Here is a 27,454-nt window from a genome sequence, read left to right on the forward strand (position 1 = left end):
GCAGAGGCCTAGACAGGCTAGGGCCTGAGCGAGCATGGCCCACCCCAAATCTGTAAATGCCCACTCACCAGCGCTGTGTGTGCATTTACTGATGTTAATGCCACAGAGGTAGGCCCAACTATATTAGCTTCAGGCCCCCTTTGTTAGACAATCCTGGCTACGCCTCTGGTTGATGGACAGGTTATGGATTAAAGCCTTTAAAGCGTTCCTCGCAAGCACCACCAAAATGGCACCATACTTTAAAAAAATAATAGCAAAAGTCACCAGCCCTGAAGTATTGAGTTATTGACCTCTAATTTCAGAAGTTATCAGTTCATGCCATTAATGGAAATTATTGAACAAAACTGGCATCATCTGCCTTTCTTTGCTAGTAATATGTTATGTTCTGGGAATGTAGTGGATAAAGTTGAGATCAGTTGTGTGCTGGTGTTATGAAAACAAGGTCTTCACGCTATGACAATAGGTAATTGATACTACTTCTTCCTCCACCTGTGTGTGACCAGTGTTCACCAATAATTCATCAGCTGGATAACGAACCCCGAAAGGAGGTTGTTAGCCTCTAGCACATTGGGATACATTTTGCGAAACTTCTCAAGGTGGAAATGTTCTGAGCCTTCGTGGTTCCAAGAAATGTCAGAAGTCACTACAGCTTTTGGGGACTTATTGAGGAAAGGTAATGACAGCAAAAAGTCAGCAAGAAGTCAGCCGTCGTCCTGTCAGGACTTGGCACTTTCACCCTGTATTTCAGAAACCTACAGCAATCTTCTGCAGGCAACCCATTCTAGGAGTGTCGAAGTTGTATCACAACCTATAGCTGTATAACTTAAGCTGGTGTTTCTAGAAAGCTATACATTGAAGAAGACTGATGGCTGCGTTAATCACTTTTTGGATCAGTAGTGAGTTGCCCTTTAAGCCATAAGCCACAGAAGAATCTGCAGTGGTTGTGACTAGTTGAATCTGGTAAGATTTCCTGAATGTTACCCCTCAATGCCGCAGGCAACCTTCAAGCCAAGTGATGGTAGGTCTGTGGAACAAGCTGACATTTCCAATGCTTGTATACCCAATTGAACCCACCCTGATTATATAAACTGCACCCGCTGCATCCCCGTCAAGGGTCTTCTTTGTAACATAAAATACTTTATCTCATGCCTTCAGACCTGTCACAATCCTACTTGGTTTCCTCAAATGTTCCTGATAAAGACCTAATCACAGTATTGTACTTGAGCTGTAGAAATGTATAAATATGATTGGCCATCTTTAAGTGCTAAATCCTGAAAAACGTTGTGCTATCAGCCTAAAAGATCCTTAAAAACGAAACTGACGTCTTCTCCATACATTAAATCTGTCTTCATGGGAATTTATCTTTCTCTCTTTCACTCAAAAAATTCATTATTAATACAAGAAGTTAAACATAACCACAATTAGCAACCAGGAAAAATGTGCTGGCCAATCAAGAGGCAAGGAACCCGGTCACAAACTGGCATACTGGACTGCCCCTGGGCAGGACAAAGACTGATGTGCAGGGAAATGTCTTCTCTGTGAAAGGGACAGTGAGCTAAAGACTTGGTAGAGTCTCTCCCAGGGGTTACTCCCTCAAGAACAGGTCATTGGACTGTGTTCGTGCTAGTAGAGAGATTCCCAGACCACCCCCTTGTTTTGCAAAAATAATCCTAGCCAGGTGATGAGTGCAAAGCAACATGTTCCATAGGTTCCTCCAAGTCCGGTAAAAGGTAATTGGGCAAATGAAACGTTTCCCCCATCAAGGGGAATGTTGTCATTGCTCACTTTGTAGAACCAATTGGGGTCATCCGGCCCTTTGCCCTGGCCGCACATCTTTATCTGCCCTAGACCAGCAGGGTCCTCAGGAACTTCCCTGTTCTTGCTACCAAGGGCCAGTTTCTCCTTCTTTCCCTGCCTAAGATGATCTGACTCTGTCCCCTTTGTAGCTGATTAGTTCCTTCTTCGGTCACTTGATGCTATTCCTGTCCTTTCCCCTGCCAACAACATCACCTCCTCTGTAAGTATCTCTACTTCTCACTGCAATCTTCTCTTGCCTCCAAGTATTTACACTTTTTCTCTCCATACCAAACCTCACCTGGCTCCTGTTCCACGGGGCAAATTGCCAATTCTGTCTCCTTTAACACACCGTTTTCCTCCACTTTCACCTTTTTAAAGTACATTTTCTCTTTCCTGCAGTATCGATCTCCTCCTCCTTCCAGGCAGTACCCTTTACTTTCCTCTCTCCTACAAGCCTGGACCTCCCTCCTGCGCAACACAACTATTATACACTTCCTCTGAAACTAAAAGCTCCTCTGCCAAACCCATTTCTCACCCTCCCTACACCATGAATCTCCATCCGTATCATTTGCCAGTTTCTCCTTCTTGGTCTCCGATGCCACACACTCCTGGCATGGAGTCTCCTTGGTAGGGGTCTCACCGGAGCTGCTGACCTCCCCCTGCCAGCTCTCCCAAGACTCAACACAGACTGACTGAGCTGACAGTCTTTTGTATGGCTTTTCTCTCCTCCTTTTGGGTGGTTCATTTGGCCATTGATTGTACCTACATTGTATGGGCTGGCATTGTCTGTGATTGGGCTATGTGCTTGCTGTCATGTGGGTGCGGCATGAGGTTATAGTGTTTGCTTTTCCCATCAATGTCAAAATGCAAGGAGGGGTTGCAGCCGCTCCTGTGGCTGCAGCTGTGTGAAAGCAGTGAGTTCTCCTTCCTTTAGGCTTTCCGTTGGTATGGGGAGGAAACTGCATGTTCTCTGGGTGTTGGTCCACTATAGAATGGAATGCTAGTCTTCTCTGCCACCCCAGTCACAAAATGGGAGAGGCTTGCCCCTTCCCATGACTATCTGCTCCGGGGTTTAGGACGCATGTCTCTGGAGTCTGGAGTGCTCAGGCCCCTCTCCTTGTTTAACAACAGTTGTTTGTATATCTGCAGGACTCTGATACAGTTCAGGTGTTCCTTCTGCAAAAGAGGGTTTTATGTATGACTGGATAATCACCAAACTTGTACTGAAAGCCCACAAAAAGGGAATAATCCTGGACAAATCTCAAAGCCTTCAAAGACTAATACATCTTGCTGAAAATCGATCTAGGGTGCTGTTCGATGTAATTCGAAATGTTGGCCATCCTACCTCCACCTTATCTAGTCTTCCTTCTTCTGATAATCTTGCCAACGTGTTTAACAACTTCTTTGTTGACAAAATAGATTAGATCAGATCTAACCTTGATTCACCCATCATTACTTGTGGGATGTTTTGACCCACGTGTTGCTCTGCTATGCGGCATCACTGTGTTCTGATGGTGCCAAAAATAGTAAAATGGCTGCAAAACCCTTGTGCGCGCCAAAACCTCTGAAAATCGCACTTTGCAAAGAACAAAAAGATGGCTGCCCAATCTGCCATGCATGTTGTCAGTGGTAGAACATATATCTCACTCCTGAAACATGTCAGTGGGCTCCACAACATGTGAAAATGGAATACAGAAGGAAAAAGCAGTGCTTTGCTAAAGGAAACCCCAAAATCTTGCTTTAAATTATTTTTCTTTGTTGCTGAAACTGCAGAATGCCGGTACGAAACACCCTCAAACATCCAAAATTCTTACTGGATGCTACAATTCACTTAGTGTAAGAAATGATTGTGAATTTACAATGTCCTGAAAAGCTGAAAGCATCAAGGGATTTCCACAGCAAAATTGGCCTGTCTGTGAATCTGTCAAAATCTGGATGCAGTACCCTGGGCCACCTGAATGACAGCTGTCAGTAGCCTGCCTGATTAAACTTTAAACATGTATAAACTGAAATCAAATGTTTGCAATCTAAGAGGCCTGTTGTTGAGAGTAACCCATCTTGTAATTGTTTTGATTCTATGGTTTAAAATCTTGAAAAAGTATTTAGCTGTGATTTGATCCTACAAGTTTGTTTTATTTTAAGGGAAAATTAAACAGAAGTTACAATTAAAGTAAGCTGGCTAAAGCTACCAAACTAGAATAACATCTTTCCTTACAGAGGCAAGGCCTCTCCTTCCACCAGGAAATTGCACCAAAGCGATAATAATAGGGTTTGGGAAGAACCTGGTCTGCAGTGGGGAAGGAAACAATGGCAAACTGCAAAGCTAGGTGTGAGGACAGTCGTAAAATGGCTTCTGCCAAGAGAACAGGGAGGAGACTGCTTCTGAACTGAAGGGAGACAAAAAGAGGCAGACCCGAACATCCATCTGTGGCTGAAAATTCACAAGGAACATGTTGTTTAAAGACTTCTAACTTACCATTTAAAATTTTCAAAAATACAAAAGTAACAGAATTGTAAATCTAAATTTTGGTTGCACATTTCAAGAGGCGGAAAGATCGTGTGACATGTTCTGGAACGAAACGGCACAAAATGTGATTTTACACCAAATGTATTTCTGCTAGAAGTATGAAACATTATATACCTATGCCCATGTTATACGCGCGCACTTATAGAAATCTGCTGATAAATTGGACATTTTGTTCCTGATGAAAAGGGCGAAATTCGGTGAAAAGCAGACACAAGATCCCACAGCGACTGGGTTTTGAGGAGAAGCTGCTACACAAAATATGTAATCTGTATATGTGATTGTTATAGAGGTTACTCACGTGTAAATCTGTCTTGTGTCAAAAGTAGATTTTGTGTTCAAGAGGCTAGGGGTGGACTCTAAGCCTCATAAACCCACACCATAAAGGTGACACACTGTTTATCTCCTCCTATCAAGGCAGAGAGGAGACTCTGACCAATCGCCTGTCAGAGGGGCAAGCTTAGGCTAAACAAGCACACACACCCTTTATCATAGCATAAATAGAGACAGCAGAGGGCAGATAAAGACAGAGAGATTCACTAACTATCCCGATGCTGGAGGAGCACCCTGCTGCAGGACTTTACATCTTCCTTGCTCCAGACTGCAGAAACTTGGCAAAGCAGAAAGACCCATTGCATAGCTGAACCACTTTCACCTAGGCCTCAAACTCCAGAACCAAAATCCCACAATTCTAAGGGGAACCAAAAGAGAGCCGGGCTGCGCTGTACTGCTTGCCTGATGAAAATAATTTCCATCATAACCAAGAAGGGCAGATCCAATCCAATCCTGTACCATACTGTGACCAGAGTGCCATTGCAGATCCAATCCAGTCCAGTGCCGTGTAGTGACCAGAGCGCCTTGACGCTGCCCAATCCGATGTGCCCAGCAGTCTGTACTAAAACCAGATCCAGTTCCCTAACCAGAATCCTGACGGTTCCGTTTAAAAACATATCTGGTGAGTATCTATAGAAAAAACTGTTTCACTAGCATATGTACTGTCCATAGTCAATCCCTATTTTATAAACCCATCCTATCTTGTATTCAGAACCTGTTAGAAATATTTTTGAATTGTCTGAACTCTCTTTCCAAACCATCCTATCTTCCTCCTGTACTAGTATTGTTAAAACTATATTTGCGCTGATATTTTTCATCTGAAGAAGGCGAGCTCCTCTGCAGGCAGCCACCCTGATCAAGTGGCTGTGTTCCTGTGTGGTATTCATTTATTCATAGTCATCCTTTGGTGTAAGAAATCCCATTTGTCATTTTAAAAATGCATTCCTGTTTTCCATTCTTGCGCCTATCTCGAAAAAACGGCCTCCACTAAAACGTCCAAAACTTCCTCAAGTCTTCAAAATTTCAACGCCTTCTTGTAGCTAACATCCACAGCTGTAAATCACATCTAAAACCGCATCACAAATCCATATGGTTCTCCGGTTATCACGATTATCGCGCAGTGAAAAGTTTGCCACTAATTTTCATTTAGGGAAATTCTGACACGTGTAAAACAGCTTTTGAGTGCTTCTAACGTCAATTTTCAGATTTCAAATTGTTTCTTGGCATTAAATCATTGTTAGTGTTTGTGTGCAACTATCCAAAGCGGCTCCCATAAGAATTATAACAATTTCAGCAATTTAGACTATATTTAGTGTTTTTTGGCCAGTCCATTCTAAGATAACTTTAAAAGTCATTCTGACAGCTTGACAGTCAATTCCGTTTTTCTCTTGTGTTTGCTGGGGGAAAGTGGGAATGATATTTTGTTGAATTCTGCCATTCCTGAATACCTGCTCTCTCATTTTCTCTCTTTACATTGCCTATTGGTGGTTTGGGGGTTTGCAGGGGGAGCCTTTAACCACAGTGCTATTTGATCTGAACACACACACAAAAGTATTATTTCTGTGCTGACTTGTTTTGCTCACTATTACTCCTTGTGTATTAAAGAGATTATTTAGTGTTACATCACCCCATTGGTGATTATTGTCTAACCATTAAAACATAATGTGATTAAATTGTAAATACATAAATAAATATTTTAACTTTGCAAACCAGCCTGATTCCTGGTTCAGTGTGACTGGGGAGGTGGGTCCAGGAGAGGGGCGTGATAGGAGTGGTTCATCGTTAAGAATAAAGAACTTTTAGACAAAAATAAATAAGGATTTCAGTTGTGCATTAAACGCTAGGCATTGACTTGGGTGTGTGCCAGATTGAAATCACTTACATACTCCTGAAACTTTGGCTGTCAGCCCAAAGGAACTTTCCATCCCAGGACATGATTCTCCCAGCTTCTCCTTTTCGCTTGTTAACCTAGATACCATTACCAATCTTATTAGTAAGCTGAAACCTACTAAATTGAGCTACAATCCCATTCCTACCTATCTAGAAAAGTTGCATGCTGTCTCCTTAAGCAGCATTATTCAATCTTTTGTGAATGCCTCACTGTCTCAGTGTCATGTTCCATTAGCGCTAAAGAAATAGTTTATTGCTCCATTCTTGAGGAAGCTATCTCTCAACCATGCACAGCTGGCCAATTGTCGTCCAATATCAGGCCTTTTATGGCCAGCCAAAATATTGGAACCTGTTGTGACTTCACAGCTTCAAAACTTCCTAGAAACACATAACATTCTTGATACCTATCAATCTGGATTCAGACCAAGTAATTATTCTGAATCAGCACTTGTTGCCATTTGCGACGATCTATTAAAAGCCACCGTCGAAGATGAGGTCAGCATGCTTGTCATTTTGAACTTATCGGCAGCCTTCGGCACAGTTGACTTCGACATTCTTGTCTCTAGGTTATCATTGGTCACCCTGTCGTTGAATGATGCATTGAAATGGTTCCATTATTTTCTATCCTATCATACCCAGCAGGTCAAACTCTGTCCTTTTGCCTCAGATTCCCTACCAATTCAATATGGGGTACCTCAGGGCACCTTCCGATCTCCATTACTGTTTAATGTGTATATTCACCCCCTTTTAAGCATATTGTCCCACTACCAACTCCAATTCCATTCATATGCATAACAGGAGATAGATGGGGCATTGTGATGTAATTCAGGCCTGGATACGCCCAGCGTTTTTAAAAGAAAAGTCTTGCACAGATAGGTAAACAGGCTGCTCAATAGAGGTAGGTGCTAGCAGCAGGCTATGGGGATCCATATTATTGTGAGCTTTGAGTAACTGTTGATACAGTGCAACATATCTTGTGACAATGTATTCTTTTGTTTTCTTATCAACTGATTCATATTTATCCTTACCGCACTGGAGGGTTTATGTTGATACTACTGCAGGTATGTTTACCTTGCACGCAGTGTGTGATGCACTCTTTTTGGCAATGGTGTCACGCGCCAGAACATTTATATATAATTGTCCAGATTCCTCACAATTCTTTATCAATACCCAACATATTGGTAGAACCAACAGAAACTCTCCCAGGTATGCATCTACTTAACTATAAGGGACTAAGGTGCTGACCTTCTTAAGGAAGGTGTATTCACCAACTCAGTTGTTGTTAAAAGTAAACCACTTGATATTGATCATTATTATATGTTTTGTGGACTAGCAGACAATGTGCTTGATCTGAGGACTTTGGAAGATTGTCACACATCTTAGATCTTGAATGCCCACAATCAGTAATTAAGACTATTCTTGATACATTCATGTGTGAGTTTTTAAAATGTCACCGCGCGCAGGGCGAGGGGGTACTTTCCTGCATGCATGATTGAGCATGATATTCATTAACTTGTCTCAGATGTCACCTAATTGTGGCCAACTGGCGATTCATTGTGTGTTTTCATGAATCACACAAATTGATTAAAAAAACATGTGTCCCCCCTTTTTTATTTTTTGGACTGTTTTCTGTTTCCTCTTCCTGTTATTGATCTGACTTATTGGTATTTATTGTACAATTGCCATGTGGGTGTCCTACCAATGGAAGGTTGATGTATATTCATATTTTATATTGACTTTTTGTTTGGTTGGAATGTTTTGTGTTGATAATCATGTGTTTCTTACCAACCTTCATGCCACTAATCTCTGTGATTCATGTTTCCTAGTGATGCAATTTTATGTTATGTAATTTGGGAATCACCAATGTTTATATCATCACATTGTGCTCTCGTATTTGTCATACCGTTGTCACAAAAGAAACACGTGTCGGCTGTCCCTTTTGGATTAAAATTCAGTTTTCTGATAAATGTGGGTTTTCAGCACAGTGTGGTTGTGTACCCGTAGATCTATTCATATGCAGATGACACTCATATCCATGTCCGGCTTAACCAACTAGCTGAAGCTATTACTCGTGTCTTAGACTGCGCCAATCACATAAGAATGTGGATGCTCGAAAATAAACTTCAATTTCACCCTACAAAACTGAAGTTATTATCTTCGGTTCTAGGAAGAATTAAGCCAATCATTAGGCAATATGACCCAAGGAGTGGGGGGGGGGGGAAATTACCAGTCATGTAATGCCCCCGGGTCCATAGTTAGAAGTCAGAGCGAAGTGAGGGCTTTAACGAGCCCCAGTGGCATTACCCGACCGGTAATACCCCCCTCCGATAGTCATATTCCCATTAGTACCAGGGTATACCAAGTTGTACCAGGGTATTAATTGCACTTTTTCTCGAGTCGAGAAAAAAAATGGCCTCCAGCCATTGGGAGAAGGGACTACAAGTAGTTCCTTCTCCCTTTCAATGATGGCCAGTGGTGAAGAAACCTGAAGCTGAGGCAGCGATTTCGAGTCTTGTCGTTCTGGTAAGGCTCGGGCGAGGGCCAATGAGCTTGATTTTCTGAAGCTCATTATACCTCGCCGGGTACTAATGTGCAATATGTCCTATGCCGAGCTCTCGTTGGCGCCCCAGTTAAATTCTTATTGAAAATCAAGAACTGGGGATGCATTTGACAATCTGATCCAAATTGTCAAAGCAATACTTTTTCCAACTGAAAATTGGAAAGCCTTTGCTGCCTTTATTTGCAATTGATGATCGTCCCACAGTAGTCAATGCACTCACTAATTTGAGGCTCGATTACTGTAACGCCTTACTGCTGGGCATCCCTAAATATCAATTGCAGCGATTACAGGTTGCTCAGAATTCGGCAGTCAGTGATTTTCTCTCTACCTAGTAAGTCCTCCACCTCCCACTATCACCAGAGCCTTCATTGGCTCCCGGTATATCAGAGGATACTGCGTAAGGTCCTGTGCTTGCCTAGTGTTTAAGTGCATCCAAAGCCTTGCCCCAGGCTACCAGACTGCTCAAATCAGGCAATATTGCCCCACCCGGCCCCTTAGCTCCTGGGGGCAAGGCCTGTTGTTAGTTCCTCCTTGTAGGTTGACCTTATGGGGCGACAGACGTTTCTCCTCCATGGGTCCATGGCTCTGCAACTTGCTTTACCCCGACTTACATAATTCCGTCTCACTAACCGTTTTCTGGAAAAAGCTGAAAGCACACCTCATTGCATCACTGTTCTATATGTCTCTTGAAGTGATGTTTCCATCTGCGCCCAGATGCAGTCCCTGCTTGGCTCCTTCGGATTTGCGCACTTTAAATATACAAATCCATGCAACAAGCCGTTTTTATCTCTTTGGTGTTCTTCCCGTCCTATGGGACCTTGGGACTCCTTGGAGCTCTTCTTCCTCTTAACTGCAGATGACTCTGGCACATCAGGTCAAGGTTTTTCCACTGGCAAAGAGATTAATGTTTGGAGTTGCATTGTTATACCTTGGGTTTTCCCAATTGATCTTGGTGTCTTGCAATGTCTTGAAGCTTCCAGTAAGTGTTCACTGGGCTGCCTTGTGACTGCCCCCTGCCCAGGTGCATACAACTCTCGCAACATCTTTTGGGTACCACTTACGTCTGGAGGCAACAAGTTACTAACTCCTGTCCATGGAATGTGTATTTAAAACCTTCTTCTGTACCCTGACATGCACTATGGTCCAGGCAGGGGTGGACTGAGAATTTTCAAAGTGGCCTCATATTACACATTTTCAGCAAGCCTCATTCTTTCCTATAGCAAAATGTGTAAATACTGCACAAAAGAGGTCCAGGGTGCAGAGGCCTAATGGGAAATCTCAAGAGTTCCCTATAAGCCACTCCACCGATGGGTTCAGGGCATGCATATGTTGATCCTTGATGCGGCTTCCCTGATTCTGCTCATCCAGGAACCCGTCTCACTGTATGAGAACAGCCCAAGTAACCCCTGTGAAGCCCTGATGGTTGTGTGTGGCTACTCATGTTATTTTGAAATGCACTTTTAATCCCTGTGGTGTTTACAAATAATGTTTTTAGTACAGCCCTCTTGACAACCACGCTGATTTGAATGCTCTGGCATCATTGTCTTACAGATTATTGACTGGGATCACCCCACTGAGGAGTTATTTTACATTGTAATGCAGTTTACTTCGACATAAAATGTTTTCCCTTCTTCTCACTGGTGGCCCAGAATGAATCTGTTCTTAGTCCATCCCCTTTTGCAAGTCAATACACTCTAATGAAAATCCGATTTACCTCCATTGATAGTGATCTTTTTTTGCATCCTACATTGCCGAATCAAATAGTGTATATTTTTTACGAGCATGCTTTAAAAAATAAAAAAAACAATGTTTTACATACCAAGGGATTATGGGAGTCGTAGTCTGAAACACCTAGAGAGAGGCACGTTGCACAGCTCTACTCTATATGATAGATGAAATTTTATGAAGATGCGCCATGGGGCGCTCCTTGCATCTTACTTTTTAAACAATCTTATGGAGAAACATACATAAATGCGCCTGAGTCATTGCGCAGCACTGCATTTTTAATTCTTGTGTTGGTTAATCCTAGGATTGTGGCAAAACACCAGGAGCTTCGGGAAAAGCAGGCAAGGGGCCTGGCGGATCCTTTCAGCGTCCCCGCTGGGCCGATCCCTGACATGGACGACGACGACATGGACCCCAACTACGCCAGAGTAAACCATTTCCGGGAAGCGCCTCCGCCGCCAAACGTCTACCGGCCCTCCTCTCCGCCTGGCACCCTGGGGTACCTCCGGGAGGTGCAGATGACCCCAGCAGAGAGGGAGCACATGGAGGGCATGTACGCCAAGATCAGCAAGCCACACCATGCACAGGTTCAGAGCGACAGGTAATGCCTGTGTGTTTGATAGTCTTGATTGCAACGCCTGATGTTGGTGCACACAATTCCAACAAATGTTGACAAATGTGTAGTAGCCAGTGATTGTTACTGTCTTGTACTTTGGACATTGAACAGAAACCATGTGCCAAAACGTGTATGGCACAAGAATTAGGTTTGCTTAACAGCAACGCATACATGGTGCACTGTTAGACTAGGTGTGTGGAAGGCGGGCACCCATTCCTTCAAGCTCCCTTTGCCTGTACTTCTCCTTGAAGCAGCTTCCCACTCCTCTCTTGACAGGACTCCATTGAATGATGCCGCAGTAGGTCTCCAAACCCAGTCAGATATCACGAGACAAGGAGATATTCTGGGATCCTCAGTGGAGGTGATTTTGAAGCGACAGGTGTGGGTAAAGAGTTGTAGAATTCTTGTATTTCACTAGATGCAAAAAGAGCCATGGGCCAGACCAAGATGGAGTCCTGCGGGATAAAAAGAAAATGGCGGGTTACATAAGTGATGGAGACTGTAAAACAGCAAGGGTAGGGTAGCTACTATATACACAAAATAATGTTCACATTTGCTCTAGCCAATTTTTAGCCCTGCCTTTAGGGGCAATTTGCCAGGCCCTGCAGCAGTTCGGAAACTTGCCATCAGGGACAGTTTGACAGGGCACTGCACAAGAGTGCCAGTCCAGACAGCAGTCCGTAGCCCTGTGTTCAGGAACAATTTGTCAGGGCACTGAGAAATAATGCCAGGTCATACAGCAGTTCTTAACCTTGCCCACATCGACAATTGGACATGGCACGGCGGCACACAAGTGCCAGTTTTTACAGCAGTTCTTGGCTTTGCCTTCAGAGATAATTTGTCAGGGCACAGAGCAACAGTGCCCACGTTGACAGTGTTGCGAATAGGGCTCCAGATTTATGGTATCTATGTTTTCAACAATAAAGTCTATATTTATTTTGTATTCATTTTATCTGTACTTAAACAGTTTTATTCGCGTTAAACGATTTAAACTCGTTTCAACATTTCTACTAATTAAAATGTATTGCTTTGATGCCTGTAATGTGAAGATCATAGAGGTGGTTTCCTGCCCTTCAGATCAAGATCCATTTTATCTTAAAACATCTAAAAAAGCAACCCATTAAACAATTTCAAAGGGAAATAAATCACTTTTTTAAAAAGTTTTCATTCTGATACTTTGCACAGCCATTGGCCTTTCTGCCGAGCTAAAGAGCTAATCACGGCTCATCCATTACCATTGTTTTACAAATCAATATTAAAAGGAATCAGTGTGATTTCTATCTGTATTTATGTGTACAAATCAGTTGAAACGGAAAAGTGGGAGCCCTAATTATGAGGTAGGGAAGAATTGGGATTGTAGGGCCAGCAAAAGGAATGATGTTGTAAGCCTTGTACTTCAGTACACCGGTGGGCTTGGCATAGAGGTGTAATCGTTTCTGCATCTGACATCTGCACTTTTCTTTAGCTATACTATTGAACAAACTCTTTTTTTTGGTAACCAAGACTGACTGATTTACATAAAATGCACCAAAAATTGTAGTGATAAATTGCATTTCTGTGTAATTTTATTCCAGTGGTGCAATGTCTCATGTGCACGTGGGTGACCGGTTCCACTTTTACTGTGTATTGTTATTTGTTTTTGCTGGGCACGCATGGTTGCACATTGAAAGGGGGCAGTGCGCTGATATTTAATGCAGCTCCATTGCAAGAGCGTAGATGTCCGCCCTAGGTGGCAGTAGAGCAGTGGTCTTCAAACTTTTTTGGCCGGGGCTTCATGAGCAAAATTTGAGCAGGCCGGGACCCCCCAGAAATGCCAAATGGACAGTATGTATTGCGCACCGTCACCAGCTCCCATCACAGTTGCTGGGCTCCCTCATCCCACTCCTACCCTGTCCATGGTCTCTCCCCACCCCATCATACACCCTGGGCTCTCCCCACTCTGCTCCCACCACTATACCATGGTTCCCGGCCACTGTGCTCCCAACATATTTCCTCACTAGGACTCCCTGTTCTCCGCGCATTTGTTTGTCCTTATTTGGCTACCGGGACCACAGCTATTGCACTAAGTTACAACATGGCCCCTCACGGTCAAATTACTTTACGTGTACTATCGAGCCATAAGCGCGATCAGCAATTTTCAACACCAGCTGCATGCTCTAAACCCATACAAATTCAGCATTCACCTATATCCCATGCAAATATCACGGGCGATCACTCAAACCTTGTGAACTAGCAAATTTAGAAATCAACATATTTCATACCTCGAGTATTGTCATAAGACTGGGCATGGCCCCTTTCTCTGCATGTATGTCTGCCTCCACTCGGGCATTACTAAGTCACGCTTACCTCTGTAGCTAGCTATACTTACTCTGTATTACATAAATCTTTGTCCCTTTTCAACAGGACTCCCAGAGTCACTAGACGTAGCCATTAAACACCGGCTCCCGCCACTTTTTTTACTTGAACTCAAGATCGATCCTGCAAGGTAATACTGTCCCTTGTTTTACCCCCTTTCTCTATATCACATTCAATGTGCCAGTTCCCTTGAACCACAAAATTCTTTTGAATCTCTTCAGCAACCACAGAGATCGCCTATCCACTTTGCGGACTACAATCAACACGCCAGGCACTCAACCGCCGGCACCTTCAACAACAAACAGTCATGACACTTGAACTACCTTAGGTAGGCTGTTCTTTCTGCAGTGACCCCTTTTGTGCAATTTTACTTTGCCTTTTTCAATGAACCCCAGATCTAACACCCCATCCTAAGTTTTTACCAATTACAGGCGCACGTCATTCTCCTTACGGCACCTTTGTGCTCCAATTTCCCTCAGTCCTGACGACAGTGCGGTGCCATTACCAGCCTGTCAGGACCACTCCAACCGCTGGTCGTCTCCACCTATCCACCGCACCAGAAACACCTCAATTGTTTGTGTGTCGACCATGCTTGTGTACTGCCTTACTATTAGCAATACATAAAATCACAGTCACTTGAATTGTACTAACCCACTGAAATATGTACAAAGTAGTGTGGTCTATATACAATACCTCTTTGTGCCCAGGACGGCATTTGTCATTATTTTAAATATTCTTTTATCGGTTGTGAACTAATAAATTGTAGAACTTAACTGGAAGAGCATACTGATATACGGTATCCAAAGCTCCACTGCACCTTTTAAGACAAACCACCTTAGCGTCACTGACAAGGGTAGACTTTGACTCCATGTTCCCTTTTTTCGATAGAAATGCTAGTGTGGGCCAGTCAAAATGGGCCACCATTTTGGCCAATATGGGTCGGTTTGATGAGTTATTTCACTATGCAGTTAGTAATTTTGACCATTGTTGCTGAATATATCACAATTTACTTATCTTTTAACACAAAGCACCCCCTTGGGTACTATTGAAACAGTGGGCCTCATTACAACCCTGGCGGTAGCTGTGCTGGTAAAACCGGAGTTAGGCAGACTTGGTAATTGCCCTTTCGCGGTTGCTGGTAGATCCCCATTCCCATTGAGCCCAAATGGGAATGGGGAGCTTAGCTTGGATGCACCGGCACCGTTAACAACGGTGCCGGTGTATCCGACGAGCTGTGCTTGCGGGTGGCGCACAGCCTGCCAGGTCAGACCTGGCAGGCTGTCAGGCACCCGCAAGCACAACTCGTACTATGGTGGTACGGTAGCAACAGTGCCGGTAGCTTACCGGCACCGTTGTTATCGTACCGCCATAGCTGTAATGAGGCCCAGTCTGTGACTAAAGGAATGAATATCCATTTACAACTCTGGAAAATGTAAAAAGAATATTTTTGTTTTTTACATTTCATGCTGAGCTCTCAGGGCCCCCAGGGATGCACCTTTGGACCTCTGGGGGTCCGCTCCCCACAGTTTGAATACCACTGCAGTAGAGGGAACCCGGTCGCCTTCCAAGCAGCAAATCTGGCCCCATTGCAAACAGGGGCAGGAAAAATATTGACGCTTCATCTGAGGGACAAAAATCGTGGGACAACAATCACAGAATTGGGTGACTTTCGGACGTGCACAAAACAAAGTTACCTTTTCTCATTTCAAATGGCGGCAAAAGGGATCAATTTGCCTTGTTCATTTGTGGTTCCAGACTTCTAACCTGCTAATGTGGTAAATGGAAAACTCTTGGTTACGCATGCTTCTTTCTCTCTTGGGCACAGCTAACATTGAAAGTGCAGTATTTACTATGTCTGTCTGTTTTATAATGTTATTAGTCTGGTGGGTTTATGTGTGCAGCAAGACCAGTGGTTTTAAAGGTTTAAAGTGGCACTGCTGTATTAATAGCCGTTTTATGAAATTGGAAAGCTTGGGTTATATTTATGTGCTTAGTCCAGGAATTATATGCCATGCGAGCTCAATTTTACAAGTGCCGTGTCTATTGCTTTTTTAAACTGTGTATATGGAGGTTAAAAGTTCTCTTCACAGTTACGGCACCGCGCAGGCGCGCTGGGTGTGATATTGGGCAAAGCAGAAATGAGTGGCTTGAAGCACAGCTGAAAGTGCTGGGATTAGTCCATCACATTATGTGTTGAACCCACACTTGCACCACTGCTCTCCGTCACAAGACCTACTTTGGCTCTAGATTAATGCTTTAAGCGAGGGTATAGCCTAAGTGCTGTCATGTGAGCTAAGCACATATTTGTGGATGCTGCACTTTGTTCAAAGGAAATAGTTGTATTGGACTAAGTGTTTGGGACTTAATGTTGACAATGTTTGCAGACTTTTATAAGTGGTAGCCTTAAAAGGTGTTAAACATGTTTTTCCACTAATCTCATCTTTGTGGGTGTGTGGATATTATGAACATTTTGTCTGGACCCGCACGTCTTTCCGTTCAGTTCAGGCTTTTTGTTTGTGTGTATTGTGACTCCATACGTACTGAGTGTTTTACGTGTGCGTGTCCTCATGCTGAATGTATACAATGTAGCTATGTGTGTCTTGTAAGTGCTCACTGTGTTTGTTGTACGTTCTGAGCATATTGCATGTGTATATGTGCATTGGGAGCATATGGTAACGTGTTGTCCTCCTATGTTTCCTAAAAATTTAGGTGCATATGCACATTCTGAGCACCTCATCCGTGCCTAAGGGGATTGTGAACATGCGTGTGCATTGCATTGCAAGTGGTCTGAGTGGATGCATATTACATGCATATGGTTTGTTTTTCCTGTGAGTGTTCCAAGCATCTTAGTTGCTTGTTGTCTGTGTGTAGTGTGATTATGTGTGTTTGTTAAATTATTTGTCATTGTTGCTATTGCTTCTTAATGAATTCATGATGTGTCCATACAGTTTGTTGGGACACATGCAAAACTTAACCCTTTCTTACACTTGTAATGTATGGTGCTCCTCACTATGGGTACATGCACCATCTTACTGGGATTCACTATGTTGTTGATGTAACTATGCTAATGTATATGTGAATAAACATGATGTTGTTCACAACCTTGATAAAGACCCAGGAGGGTCAAAACACGCATTGGCTGGAATTTCCATTAAAATAACCCTTATGGTTAACGTTATTATACAGCATCAATTCTTTGACTCTATATGAAACTCTATTTTGAACTACTCAAAACCCAGCACCGATGTTAATAGGGCTCTACCCTCGTTTCTACAACATAGGTATATGTCACCGCAAAAGTACATATTGAATTGTCCTTTCGCAGAGTTGCAGCGTGTTTTACTGCTGTTGCGTATCAATAATTACCTCTCCTTGGTACAGTGGCTTCTTGGTATTGTATCCCTTGAGATAAGAGATGCTGCCCGATATGTAGATTGGGACATGTTTTAACAAAATGTCCCAAGTTAGGTGAGGAATATATGAACAATTTGGGGGATTTTGTGCACTCATATGGTTCAATAAAAAGTTAGAATGTGTGGACTTAGTGTTTAAACACTACTGTGGAGCTCCGCATGTTGCTCCTTTTAGAGTTTGGAAGTGTATTAGTATAAATTTGGGAGCAATCCCTTCCAATTTATGAATATTGAAGGTTTGGGTATTTGTGATTAGTCTTTTAACCGGTATGTTTTAAGATTTGTATAACAATTGTATTTTATGAATTCATGTTCTTTGTTGTTGTACATAGATGCTTTGTGTAAAGTTTTTCTTAGAACTAAATCACAATTTTTTAATTTTTTTATTTTACATTTTTAAAGCGCTCACACAGCCCGCAGGCATCAAGGCGCTGTTACAGGAATTGTTTGTTTTTTGTAGTTGCGTAATTGTTTTTCTCTTAGTTGCGTATTTATAACGCGCTTAAACACCCAGAGGTTTCTAAGTGCGGACCCAATAAAACCGCCTCCACCACTAATACACATGCAGGCACACACACTCCACAAATACCACATCTACAAAAACACACAAACTGCAACTCCAAGTCTTCTGCTTGATTTTTTTAATGATCTTTTCCTTTTTGTGTGGGATTTTGTGTCTTGTAGTCTTTTTCCAGTTTTTCTTTCTTCTGCAGTGTATCGGGGCAGTGGGCTTTAAATTGTGGCGAGTATTCCCAAAGAATTCACTGCTCACAGTAAGTTGGTGGTTTTACCTGTGATTTCTCTTTCTGATTGACTAATTGACAATGTCCACTAGAGTGCAAATCCTTTCGGGGTCTGCTTGCCTTCTCTCCAGTCCATCTGTGTTGCCAATGAATGCACTGTTGCCTCTCAAGATGTGTCTTGTTTTGAGATTGTGAAGAGTCAGTACTGTGGTTGTGCTTGAGCAATGAAAAATGTCAAGTGCCCTTATGTAGTATTGGAATTCAGTATCTGCTCCCTACGTCCGGTTGTCGAAAAGAAATACCCAGCAGATAGGCACCACTGACTCAATCTTGACAAACCTTAGTTTTTTGGACGTATTGTTTGGGAATCACTCTAGTTTCGGAGCCGTCCTGTTATTCCTCTTAGCCAGAAACACTGGCCATTTGGACCCCGCTCAATGAAACGCAAGTTAACAAGAACTAAGTTTGCCCAACATTTCTAAACATGTCCTACTCTCTGGAAGTCTATCTGGATAATACATCTGCACAGCGATTCTATGTTCCTACATTGCCAGTGTGTATTTCGATAAGTTTTTTACTGACCTTCTTTTGCCGAAAAACTCCTGGTGCTTTTTCTCTGAGGTTCCCCCCAAACCCACCTACACTTCAATATACTCTTTATACCCCACCCCACATGCCCCTTATATTCCCTTACCCTCCTCAATGAGTTTTTTCAGCAAAAAAACTCTGCACTATCGTAAAAAAACCACTGTCGATGTATCAACACCAAACCCTGCACGGCCTCAGCATTGATTTGTGCCCACTCCTAGGGGATAAAGGCAAGTCATATCACTAGCCAAACCCATGGACTGTATAGTATTTACGGAGCGGTAGACTCGGTTGGAGAAGGTGGTGGTATTTTCCATTGTGATTCGTCCTTTAAAAAAGTTCCCTGAATTGTTTTTTAAAGTCTCCCCGTTCTCTCTCTGTTCTCTCCGTTTGCAGGGAACAGCAAATATCCTTAGGCATTGTCTAAATATTTGCAAATCCTGTTGATTCCTAAGAGCATTTCTGCACTTGATATTCACACTATTGTTATGCTGAGCCCACCGCGAGTGAAAATATTGTTGCTGGGACCCCCCATTGCCATATCTGGTTGTATTTTCTGTAAAAAAAAGAGGCCCCACACTCTTTTTTGAAGAGCTTTGGGATCCTCTGGCAGAAGGGGTGGGGCAGCCCCACAATTTGAAGACCACTGGGATGCTTCAAGTGTTGACGTATGAGTACAGTTTATTTTCTGGCCAGAATAATACTGCCGATCACAAGGATAGATATTCCTTCCCTGTACGGGTATAGCTCGCTGATCCACTTTAAACTCTTTCCAGTTGAAAGTAGGCCTACATAGCTCCTTGGTGTGTGTTTGAATTAGCTGAAGGACTGTGCAATTGCAAAAACGTGCTCTCCGAAAGACAATCCCTTGGAATAGCATGCTAATTAAGATACAACACCATGCATCGTCCTCTGCTGGAAGCTGGGCAATGCCTTCCTCCGTAGCTGCCTTTGCCACAATAGCACAACACATCCTGCGTTACAGAACTGAATCACTTCCAAATAGCCTGCCGTTAATTGTGCATTTCGAAGCCATGATGTCCCCTGAATGGGCTAGAATGGCTGTATTCTAATTATTCCATAGACTTGTTTTCAGCCATCATTTCTTTTGTTACTGTTCCCCAATGACAGAGTCTCCTCTCTAAAAGTCCTGTGATTGGATGAAAAGCTGGTTATATTTAACAAGAATGAACATCCCCACAATGCAAAGCATGTCCATTATATCTAAAACTATATTACATAAACATTGCCCTTCTTACAACAAATTCTCTGTTTCACTGGCTGCTGCATGGAAGTACTGCCACAGCCAAACCCTCCTTGAGGCTGCTACCCCTGGACTATTGGACTACCATGACTCTATTAACACATTCTGCATGGGTTAGTCCCTCCTTTCTGACTTCCTTTGTACTACCTCCTCTGCTGGTACTCTTTCAGCTCTCCTTGTTATGTTCTCAAAATGTAATCATATGTGCACTCACCCTTACCATCTGACTCCCACTTGACTCCTTAACTGCAGGGCCTTATGTATCTTAAAAGTAAAACGTGGGTGTATTTTGCATTTAGCTTGAAAGTCAATCTTGGGTGTAGTTTTGCATTTAACTTGAAAGTAAAACTTGGTTGTTTTCTGCATTTAGCTTGAAAGTCAAACTTGGGTGTATTTTGCATGTAACTTGAAAGTCAAACTTGGGTGTATTTTTGCATTTGCTTGAAAGTCAAACTTTGGTGTTTTTTGCATTTCATTTTTGACCATTGATTATAATCCTGCTGGCCCAGTGACTGTTCTTTACCGCTGTGCTTGCTTAGACCTCCCTCTACCTCCCCCCTTCACACTCATGGTGCTGTCTGTTTCTCCACTCTATTCCAACTGCTTCTCTATCAACTATACATCCCTTCTCACTAAGTCCAGAAAGAAGTTGTTTAAAAAGGATATCTTGGCCTCTAACCATGGTCTCCCTATTGCTGATACCTATACCAGTGGCTCTTCCAGACAGACCCTCACCGAAATCCTCTTTGTTGTTCCATCGCCGGATCTATGGACCCCCCCATATGATCTCTGTGCTTTGTCCTGTCTCCTCCTGTCCCATAAATGGTGGCACACACTGGGAAGTCCTCATGGCTTCTTTCGACTCCTCTAGAGTCATCTTAACGTCTACGTAAATGGCACTGTCATGGTCCAAGGTCCCCAGGCCAATCTCCTCGTCTTTGATAGGTGGTTCCCTCGCCTCATCAACTTTCTTTCTTCTCTGGCTGTCCCCTCCTCTCATTCCTTGGCTACCTTGCCCACTCTTCCCTCCTCTGCCCCTCTTCTGGCTACCTCCACAACTCCGCAGGGTGTACCTCTGATTTGTACCCCTCCCCGGAAGGTCTTCAAGGCCGGCAACCTTCTCCATCTTGCCACTCTCAACTCTCGCTCTGCTGTCAAACACTCCTCTGACATCTGCCACCTCCTTGAAGAACTTGACCTTGATGTCCTTGCTCTTACAGAGACATGGTTAACGGCCAGCTCTGCCACAAGCTTTGACACTCTCCTCCCTGATGGCTACAAGATCTTCGCCGCACCCAGGTTCACTCGGCCCGGAGGGGGTGTAGCCTTGATCTTTCCAGAGTGGATTCCTACCACTATCATTCCCACTCATATCTACTCCTCTTTTGAATGCCTCGTCTGCAGGCTCTCAATCTCTCCCAGACACTCTCTTACTGTTGCTACTCTCTACCGGCCCCCTGGTCAGATCACCTCTTTTCTCTCGGAGTGGGCTGACCTCTCTTCTTCTCTTCTGGCCTCAACCACTTAACTCCTCCTCCTTGGTGACCTCAACATTCACCTTGATTCTCCCTGTCCCTCAACTTTGCTCTTTCGCGACCTCTGCGATTCCCTCTCCCGCTTTATCCTCCCCTCTGGCCCAACGCACTCTGCAGGGCACACACTTGAGGTCTTCATCTCCTCTAGCCTCCCCTTCTCTATTCCTCTCTCCACTCCCCTCTCTTGGAGTGACCACTAACTCCTCTCCTCTTATCTCTCTCTCTCTCTTCCCCCCCCAAGCCAAGCCTATCCAAACACTGCCACCTACCTTCCTGGATATCCGACCCATGAAACGTGTGTCAGTCGAGGCTTTTGCTGCCACCTACTCCCCCCCCCCACATCCTCTGGCTGACTCACACCCTGACACAGCCCTGTCTCTTCTCTATTCTTCTATTTCTGATACTCTTGATGTTCTTGCCCCTGTCATGAGGATCCGCCTGAAGTCCAAAGCCAAGTGCAATTCCTGGTATGACTCTGACCTAGCTACACTTAAACGTAAGTGTAGGGCGGTTGAGAGAAAATGGAGGGATTCCTGTTCATCCTCTGACAAACTGGCCTGCCGCCTACTCCAAAGGCAATACTGTCTCTCTGTCCGTACCAAGAAGAGAGTCCATACTCAAGCCCGTGTCTCTGCGGCATCTAACATCTCGGCCAAACTCTTTAAAATATGCAAGGAGCTGGCCAACCCTGCTGCAGTCTCTACCCCTCCCCTTGCCTCTCAGGCTCTTTGCAATGCCCTGGCCTCTCACTTTATCTCAAAAACCCAGGACATCTTGTCCACCCTCTCTTCCACTCCCTCCCCTCACCCTCACCCTCTCCGTCTGTACTCACTGACCCTCCTCCAGCCATCCCCCCCTCCCTCCATCTCTTCCTTTCCTCTTTTCTCCCCTGATGAGGTCGCTAGACAAGTCCGATCTATGAAAGCCTTGTCAAAACAGGTTCATCCCTGTTCCTCTAAAACTATCAAGGACCACATTGATACCCTCCCTCCGGCCCTTGCCGATTTCTGCAACCTCTCCTTTGCCTCAGGATCCTTCCCCTCCCCTCTTAAGCACTGCCTTGTGCATCCTCTCCTCAGGAAACCCACAGCTGATCCCTCTTGCCTGGCCAACTATTGCCCAATTTCCATTACTCCCTTCTTGGGCAAACTCCTTGAAAAGCTGGCCATCTCTCAGCTAATCCTTCCTTCTGACTCTGTTGGCTGTCTCCATGACCATCAGTCTGGCTTTAGATCCGGCAGAAGCATGGAAACTGCTCTCCTGAACATCTGTGAAGTTCTGCTTTCCAACCTTGACTCTAGCAATTCCCTCTGTCCTCATCCTACTCGATCTCTCCTCTGCCTTTAACACGGTCAACCATACCATCCTGCTCAACCGTCTCCGTGATAACCTGGGCATCACCGATCAGGCTCTGACCTGGCTGACCTCTTTCCTCTCAGATCGACCCTCCTAGGTCCAACTTAGGTCCTTCCTATCATATATCTTCCTCTCCACCTGTGGTGTTCCCCAGGGGTCTAACCTCTCGCCGTGGCTTTTCAACCAATACCTATCAACTCTCGTCTGCTGTATTGCCATTTTCTGCTCAAACTTCCAGTGCTATGCAGATGACACTCAGCTCATTTTCAGGCTGCCCTCGGCCACCTCCTCCACCTCTCTCATCACTGATTGCCTAACTGCTATTCAAGATTGGTGTGCAGCCAACGATCTCTGTCTGAATGCCAGCAAGACTGAGATCCTCCTCATCGGAACACCATCACATTCCTTTCCCCTCACTCTCTGGCCGGCCTCCCTTGGCCCTCCTCCTATCCCTACCTGCAAGGCCAAGAACCTTGGTGTCACCTTTGATTCCACACTCTCCTTCTCCGCCCACATTGCTGATGTATCAAAAAAGTCAAACTTCCTACTGCACCTCCTCAGAGGTACTCTTCCTTTCCTCTCATTCCCCCAGAAGCTCACTGTCTCCCAAGCTCTGGTTCTGTCTAAGTTGGACTATTCCAACAGCCTCTTTCTTAATCTACCTACCTCTACTCTCTGCCCCTTTGCAACTTATCCAGAACAGGACTGCGAGACTTGTCCTTGGCATCAAGCCCTGGGATCGTATCTCCCAGCTCTGAAATCTCTCCATTGGCTCCCTGTGGATGCAAGGATTAAATTCAAAACCCTCTGCATTGTCCAGAAGGCTTTCTGGGGCCTGGGTCCAACATACCCTCAACTATCCCTACGCAAATATCTCCCATCTCGGGCACTCCGCCCCACTACCTCCAACTCACTCCGGGTCAGTCGTTTCTCAAAGAAACGAGCTGGGAGTAGGTTTCTGTCTTCGGCTGGGGCCTCCCTCTGGAACAGCCTCCCTGCCACTCTAAAACTTGAGGAGAACCATCTCCGGTTCCGGAAGCACCTCAAGACCTTCCTCTTTGCTTCTGCCTTTGCCCCCCTCTACCCTGCTGACTCTACTCTCCCTCAGCACCATGCACCTGGCCACCCTCTTTCCTCTGGGCCCAGGTACCTGCTCCTCTTGCCACCGGCACGCACTGCCTCAGGGCCACCCCTTGCACTGGGGTCTGTATCTGTACCCATACAGCCCCCACCCCTTTGTGTTGTTCTTCCTGCACTTATCAGACGTACCCAGCCTGCTGCCTTAAACCCAGCACTGCCACTTGCTGGCTGCACTCCCTCTGTTTGTTGACTTTTTATTAATTAATTTATTTATTATTATTTGTTTTTTCCACCTTTTGTTCCCCCTTCCATGCACTTCTCCCTCTCTACCATGCACTTGAGCGTTCTCAATGTCACTGAGCCTAGTAAGATCGTTGTTTTTGTTTCTCCTCTGTTCCCCTTCCCTTGCCTTGTCGCGCTCTGAAACACTTGTGTATGAGCGCGATAGAAATAAAATATCAATATCAAGATCAAATTAAGCATCCATTTTGCCGCTCATATAGTGAGGAGAGTAGCAAACAGATTTTCCCACAATCTGCATTATCTAAAAATAAAGCCGATTTTTGTTTCGCTATGTTTGCTCCGTAACATGAAAAGGCATGTAGCAAACACCTTTCTTTTTGAGTTTTGAAGGAAATAGAGTACAACAACAGCAAACGAGGAGCTTAATGCTTGCCTTCGTACAACCATGTGTAGAGGAGGTCCCAGATATGCCTTGCACTCCAGCCACCCCTTTTGAAGTACCAGGAACGTACACACCGAGATATGTGACGTACGATGAGCAAATAAACCAGCACAGAGCCGCACTAGGACTCTGTCAAGTGCCGATCAGAAGAGCAACACGTGTTGAAGTGCCAATAATCAGACAACCATGGGCAGTAAAGTACCCATTGAGGCAACCGTACCAGCAGCTGACACGAAACGAAGACCACTTACAAACCGTCCCCGAAGAAACCCAAAGGGCCTTAAGTGAATGCGAATGGTGACAACACAAAGGCCCGGACAGACTTACATATGAACGAAACGGCAACCAAAAGATGACATGCAAAGACTAAATATTACAAATAAAGATGTGATGGACCTAGAAGAAGAGGCGATGTTGAAAAAAAAAAAAGACGTAACCATAAAACGGGATGAAAATATGCAACTGGCTAAATACCTGTAATTAGGCTTGAAACGCAAGAAGCTAAGGAAACAGTACTGCTTGCCATGCTTAAGTAGAAGAATAGAGTGGCAAGCTCCAACTATATATAGCACATTATATAAGTGCAAAGCCACTTCCTACTAAAGCAGAATTAACCCAGGTTGCTAGGGGTCAAACAGGCCAGGATTTGGATACCAGCACAAAGCCAGACAAAAGAGCAGAAGCAAAACTTAGCAAGAAGCAGCTCATGCCTGGGAATTCAAGGCCAACCCAACGAAGGGAGGAGAGCGGCAACTTCGAAGAACCGAAACTTAAGAGCATAGCCAGCTGCCCCGTGAAGGTCGAGATAAGGAGGCCCAGGCAGGTGGCGAGGCTGAAGGGAGAATCAAATACGCGAATAGAAGGAAAATGAAGCAGATTGACGGTGTACTACCACGTGACCAACCAGGCGCGGAGAGGTACCAATGTCTGATGTCACCCAAAACCCGAGGATGCCATAACTTTTCCTGATAAGAAACTATGGTTTCGAGGCCATCCTCTGCTAACTAATTGACACATAGTCCATTTAAAAATCAATTTTCGTCATTTCTTCAGGATGAGGTCTCCATCACCTCCTCTTGTTGGCGCTTCAATGGTTTCTATTACAACCCAGGATATTTCAGATGGTTTGTGGTTGTGTCTCGTGAAATGTGATACCATGGGTTTAGCCTCAATTTTGCTCTTTATACACAATCTGTGCTCACAAATCCTGTCTCACCTGTCGTTTAGTCTTGACCACATAGATGAGGTTACAGGGGCATTTAATAACCTAGATGGCCCATTTGGTTTGTGAAGGATTCAAGACGCCAACCTAACCCATATAAATCAACAGATTTGATGTCTTTTGTCAAAGAGCAGACTGAGCGTTCGCCACAACTAAAGTGACCTACTACTGGGGGGAGGTGCCACAGTGTGTTTTGTTGTCCTCCTGTTCTTTTCATATCTTCATAGGAATGTACCAGTGAGTCCTTTGGATTGCGTTGACGTTTGAATGCAAATCTGGGTTTTGCCGGTTGGAAATCGAGGATTTGCTCAAATTGCCAGTGCTTTAGGATGAGTTTTCTGAGTCAGTTTCCCCGAATTTGCTTTTATGCAAATGGTCAGAACTCGGACCCTCCTGCTGGTGCCCCCAAGCGGGACTTAATTCGGTTTCTTGTGTCCATCAGGAACTGCTTCACCTGAGCTGGGGCTCCGCCCCTCAGCCACTCCCACATCACTCTGACACCCCTACAAATCAGAAAGGGGATCCCCGAGTAAATTGTGTCCATTTCATTCACTACATTTCATCTTAAAAGATTCGCATCTGGGGCCTTACCGGTGTTAGGGACCCTGAAGAACGAGTTAAAGCGCTCGGGCCTTTAACAAGGCGTGAGAGACCTTAATACCCTCTACAGCCCGAGCTGTGGGTCTATTAAGCTGTTCTGACCTGCCTTTCTGGTAAAGATGAAATAGCTATGCACGGCCCGTGGAAAGCATATGAATCTGCCTGGACAGTTTGTGGTGACTTGGCTGCGGGTACGCTCCGTGTTGCCGCTATAGCATGGTGAACAAACTGTGGTCTATACCAGCGCGTGGAGCCGTACGATTGTCCAATCCGTATGCAGAATGGCCATTCCAAATCTTAGAAATGAAATTACGCCCAGCGAACCGCGGTCCCTGCCACAGTGCGCCGTGTTCCTTCGTTTTGGAGGAGGAAGGCCAGCCCCACTGTTCATGGTGCCGTTTCCAATTAGGAGCAGGCAGCAGTATGAGAAATGTCAGAGCTTTGGAGTTTGCCTTCCCCCAGCTGTGCGACATTATGCACTTTCAATGCGTCGAGGGAGAGCTGCGTGAGCAATGGGGTTTTTATGCAGAGTGTACAGTGCGGCTGCACAAGACTGATCACCTCTCGCAGCCTCTCCAATAACCAAGCGGGAATGAAGGAGCGGTGCTTTAATGTTTGCTGCCGGGCTTCCAGAAGGATGGCGTGAAAGGTAACAGGCGGCGGTTCTCTGTTTAGATTGCAAAGAAATAGCAGGTCTGACCACCCCATAGGTCAGCGCCCACCCCTCCTCACTGCGAGCTGCTTGGAGGCATGGGGGCCGAGGGGGAATGCGCGAGAACATTTGAATTCCATTTCCGTTATTCCCGTTGCTGCCCTATCGACGGCATAGGCTTTGGTTAAGTCGGAGGTCAGGCGAGGATAGTGGGAAGGCAGGCCTGAATGCTGAAGTAGGATTGGGGCTGAATGGGGTTGCGAGAGCTCAATCCCGCCCGGGATTGTTCCAGTCCCGCCACTCTCAAGTATGGCGTACATTGAAGAAATACCAAGTATAACAAACGGAAAGAAAGACACTTCCATTTCTTTTCCAACAAGTCATAGTTTTCTTCCAGTTTCAAAAATAGAAGTTCATAGAGAGATGCCTTAAACACTTCTGTACACCTGTCAGTTTCCTTGTGTTCCATTGCTGTGCGTATACACATGTATGTAACCATTTATATATTTGTATGCA

The 27,454-nt window shown here is 44.6% G+C and overlaps 1 protein-coding gene across 3 annotated transcripts in view; it reads left to right on the plus strand.

The window, feature by feature from the left end:
• PARD3B (par-3 family cell polarity regulator beta) overlaps positions 1-27,454 on the plus strand; it is a 2,582,324-nt gene that overhangs the window by 1,940,344 nt on the left and 614,526 nt on the right. For all 3 annotated transcript variants that reach the window (XM_069615556.1, XM_069615558.1, XM_069615557.1), the window contains exon 20: positions 11,134-11,430. In XM_069615556.1, coding sequence (XP_069471657.1) covers positions 11,134-11,430 — 297 coding nt within the window. The remainder of the gene's footprint in view (positions 1-11,133; positions 11,431-27,454) is intronic.

The sequence above is a fragment of the Ambystoma mexicanum genome, chromosome 9 (assembly GCF_040938575.1).
Source record: "Ambystoma mexicanum isolate Mex_15411 chromosome 9, UKY_AmexF1_1, whole genome shotgun sequence".
Taxonomy (NCBI): Eukaryota; Metazoa; Chordata; class Amphibia; order Caudata; family Ambystomatidae; genus Ambystoma; species Ambystoma mexicanum.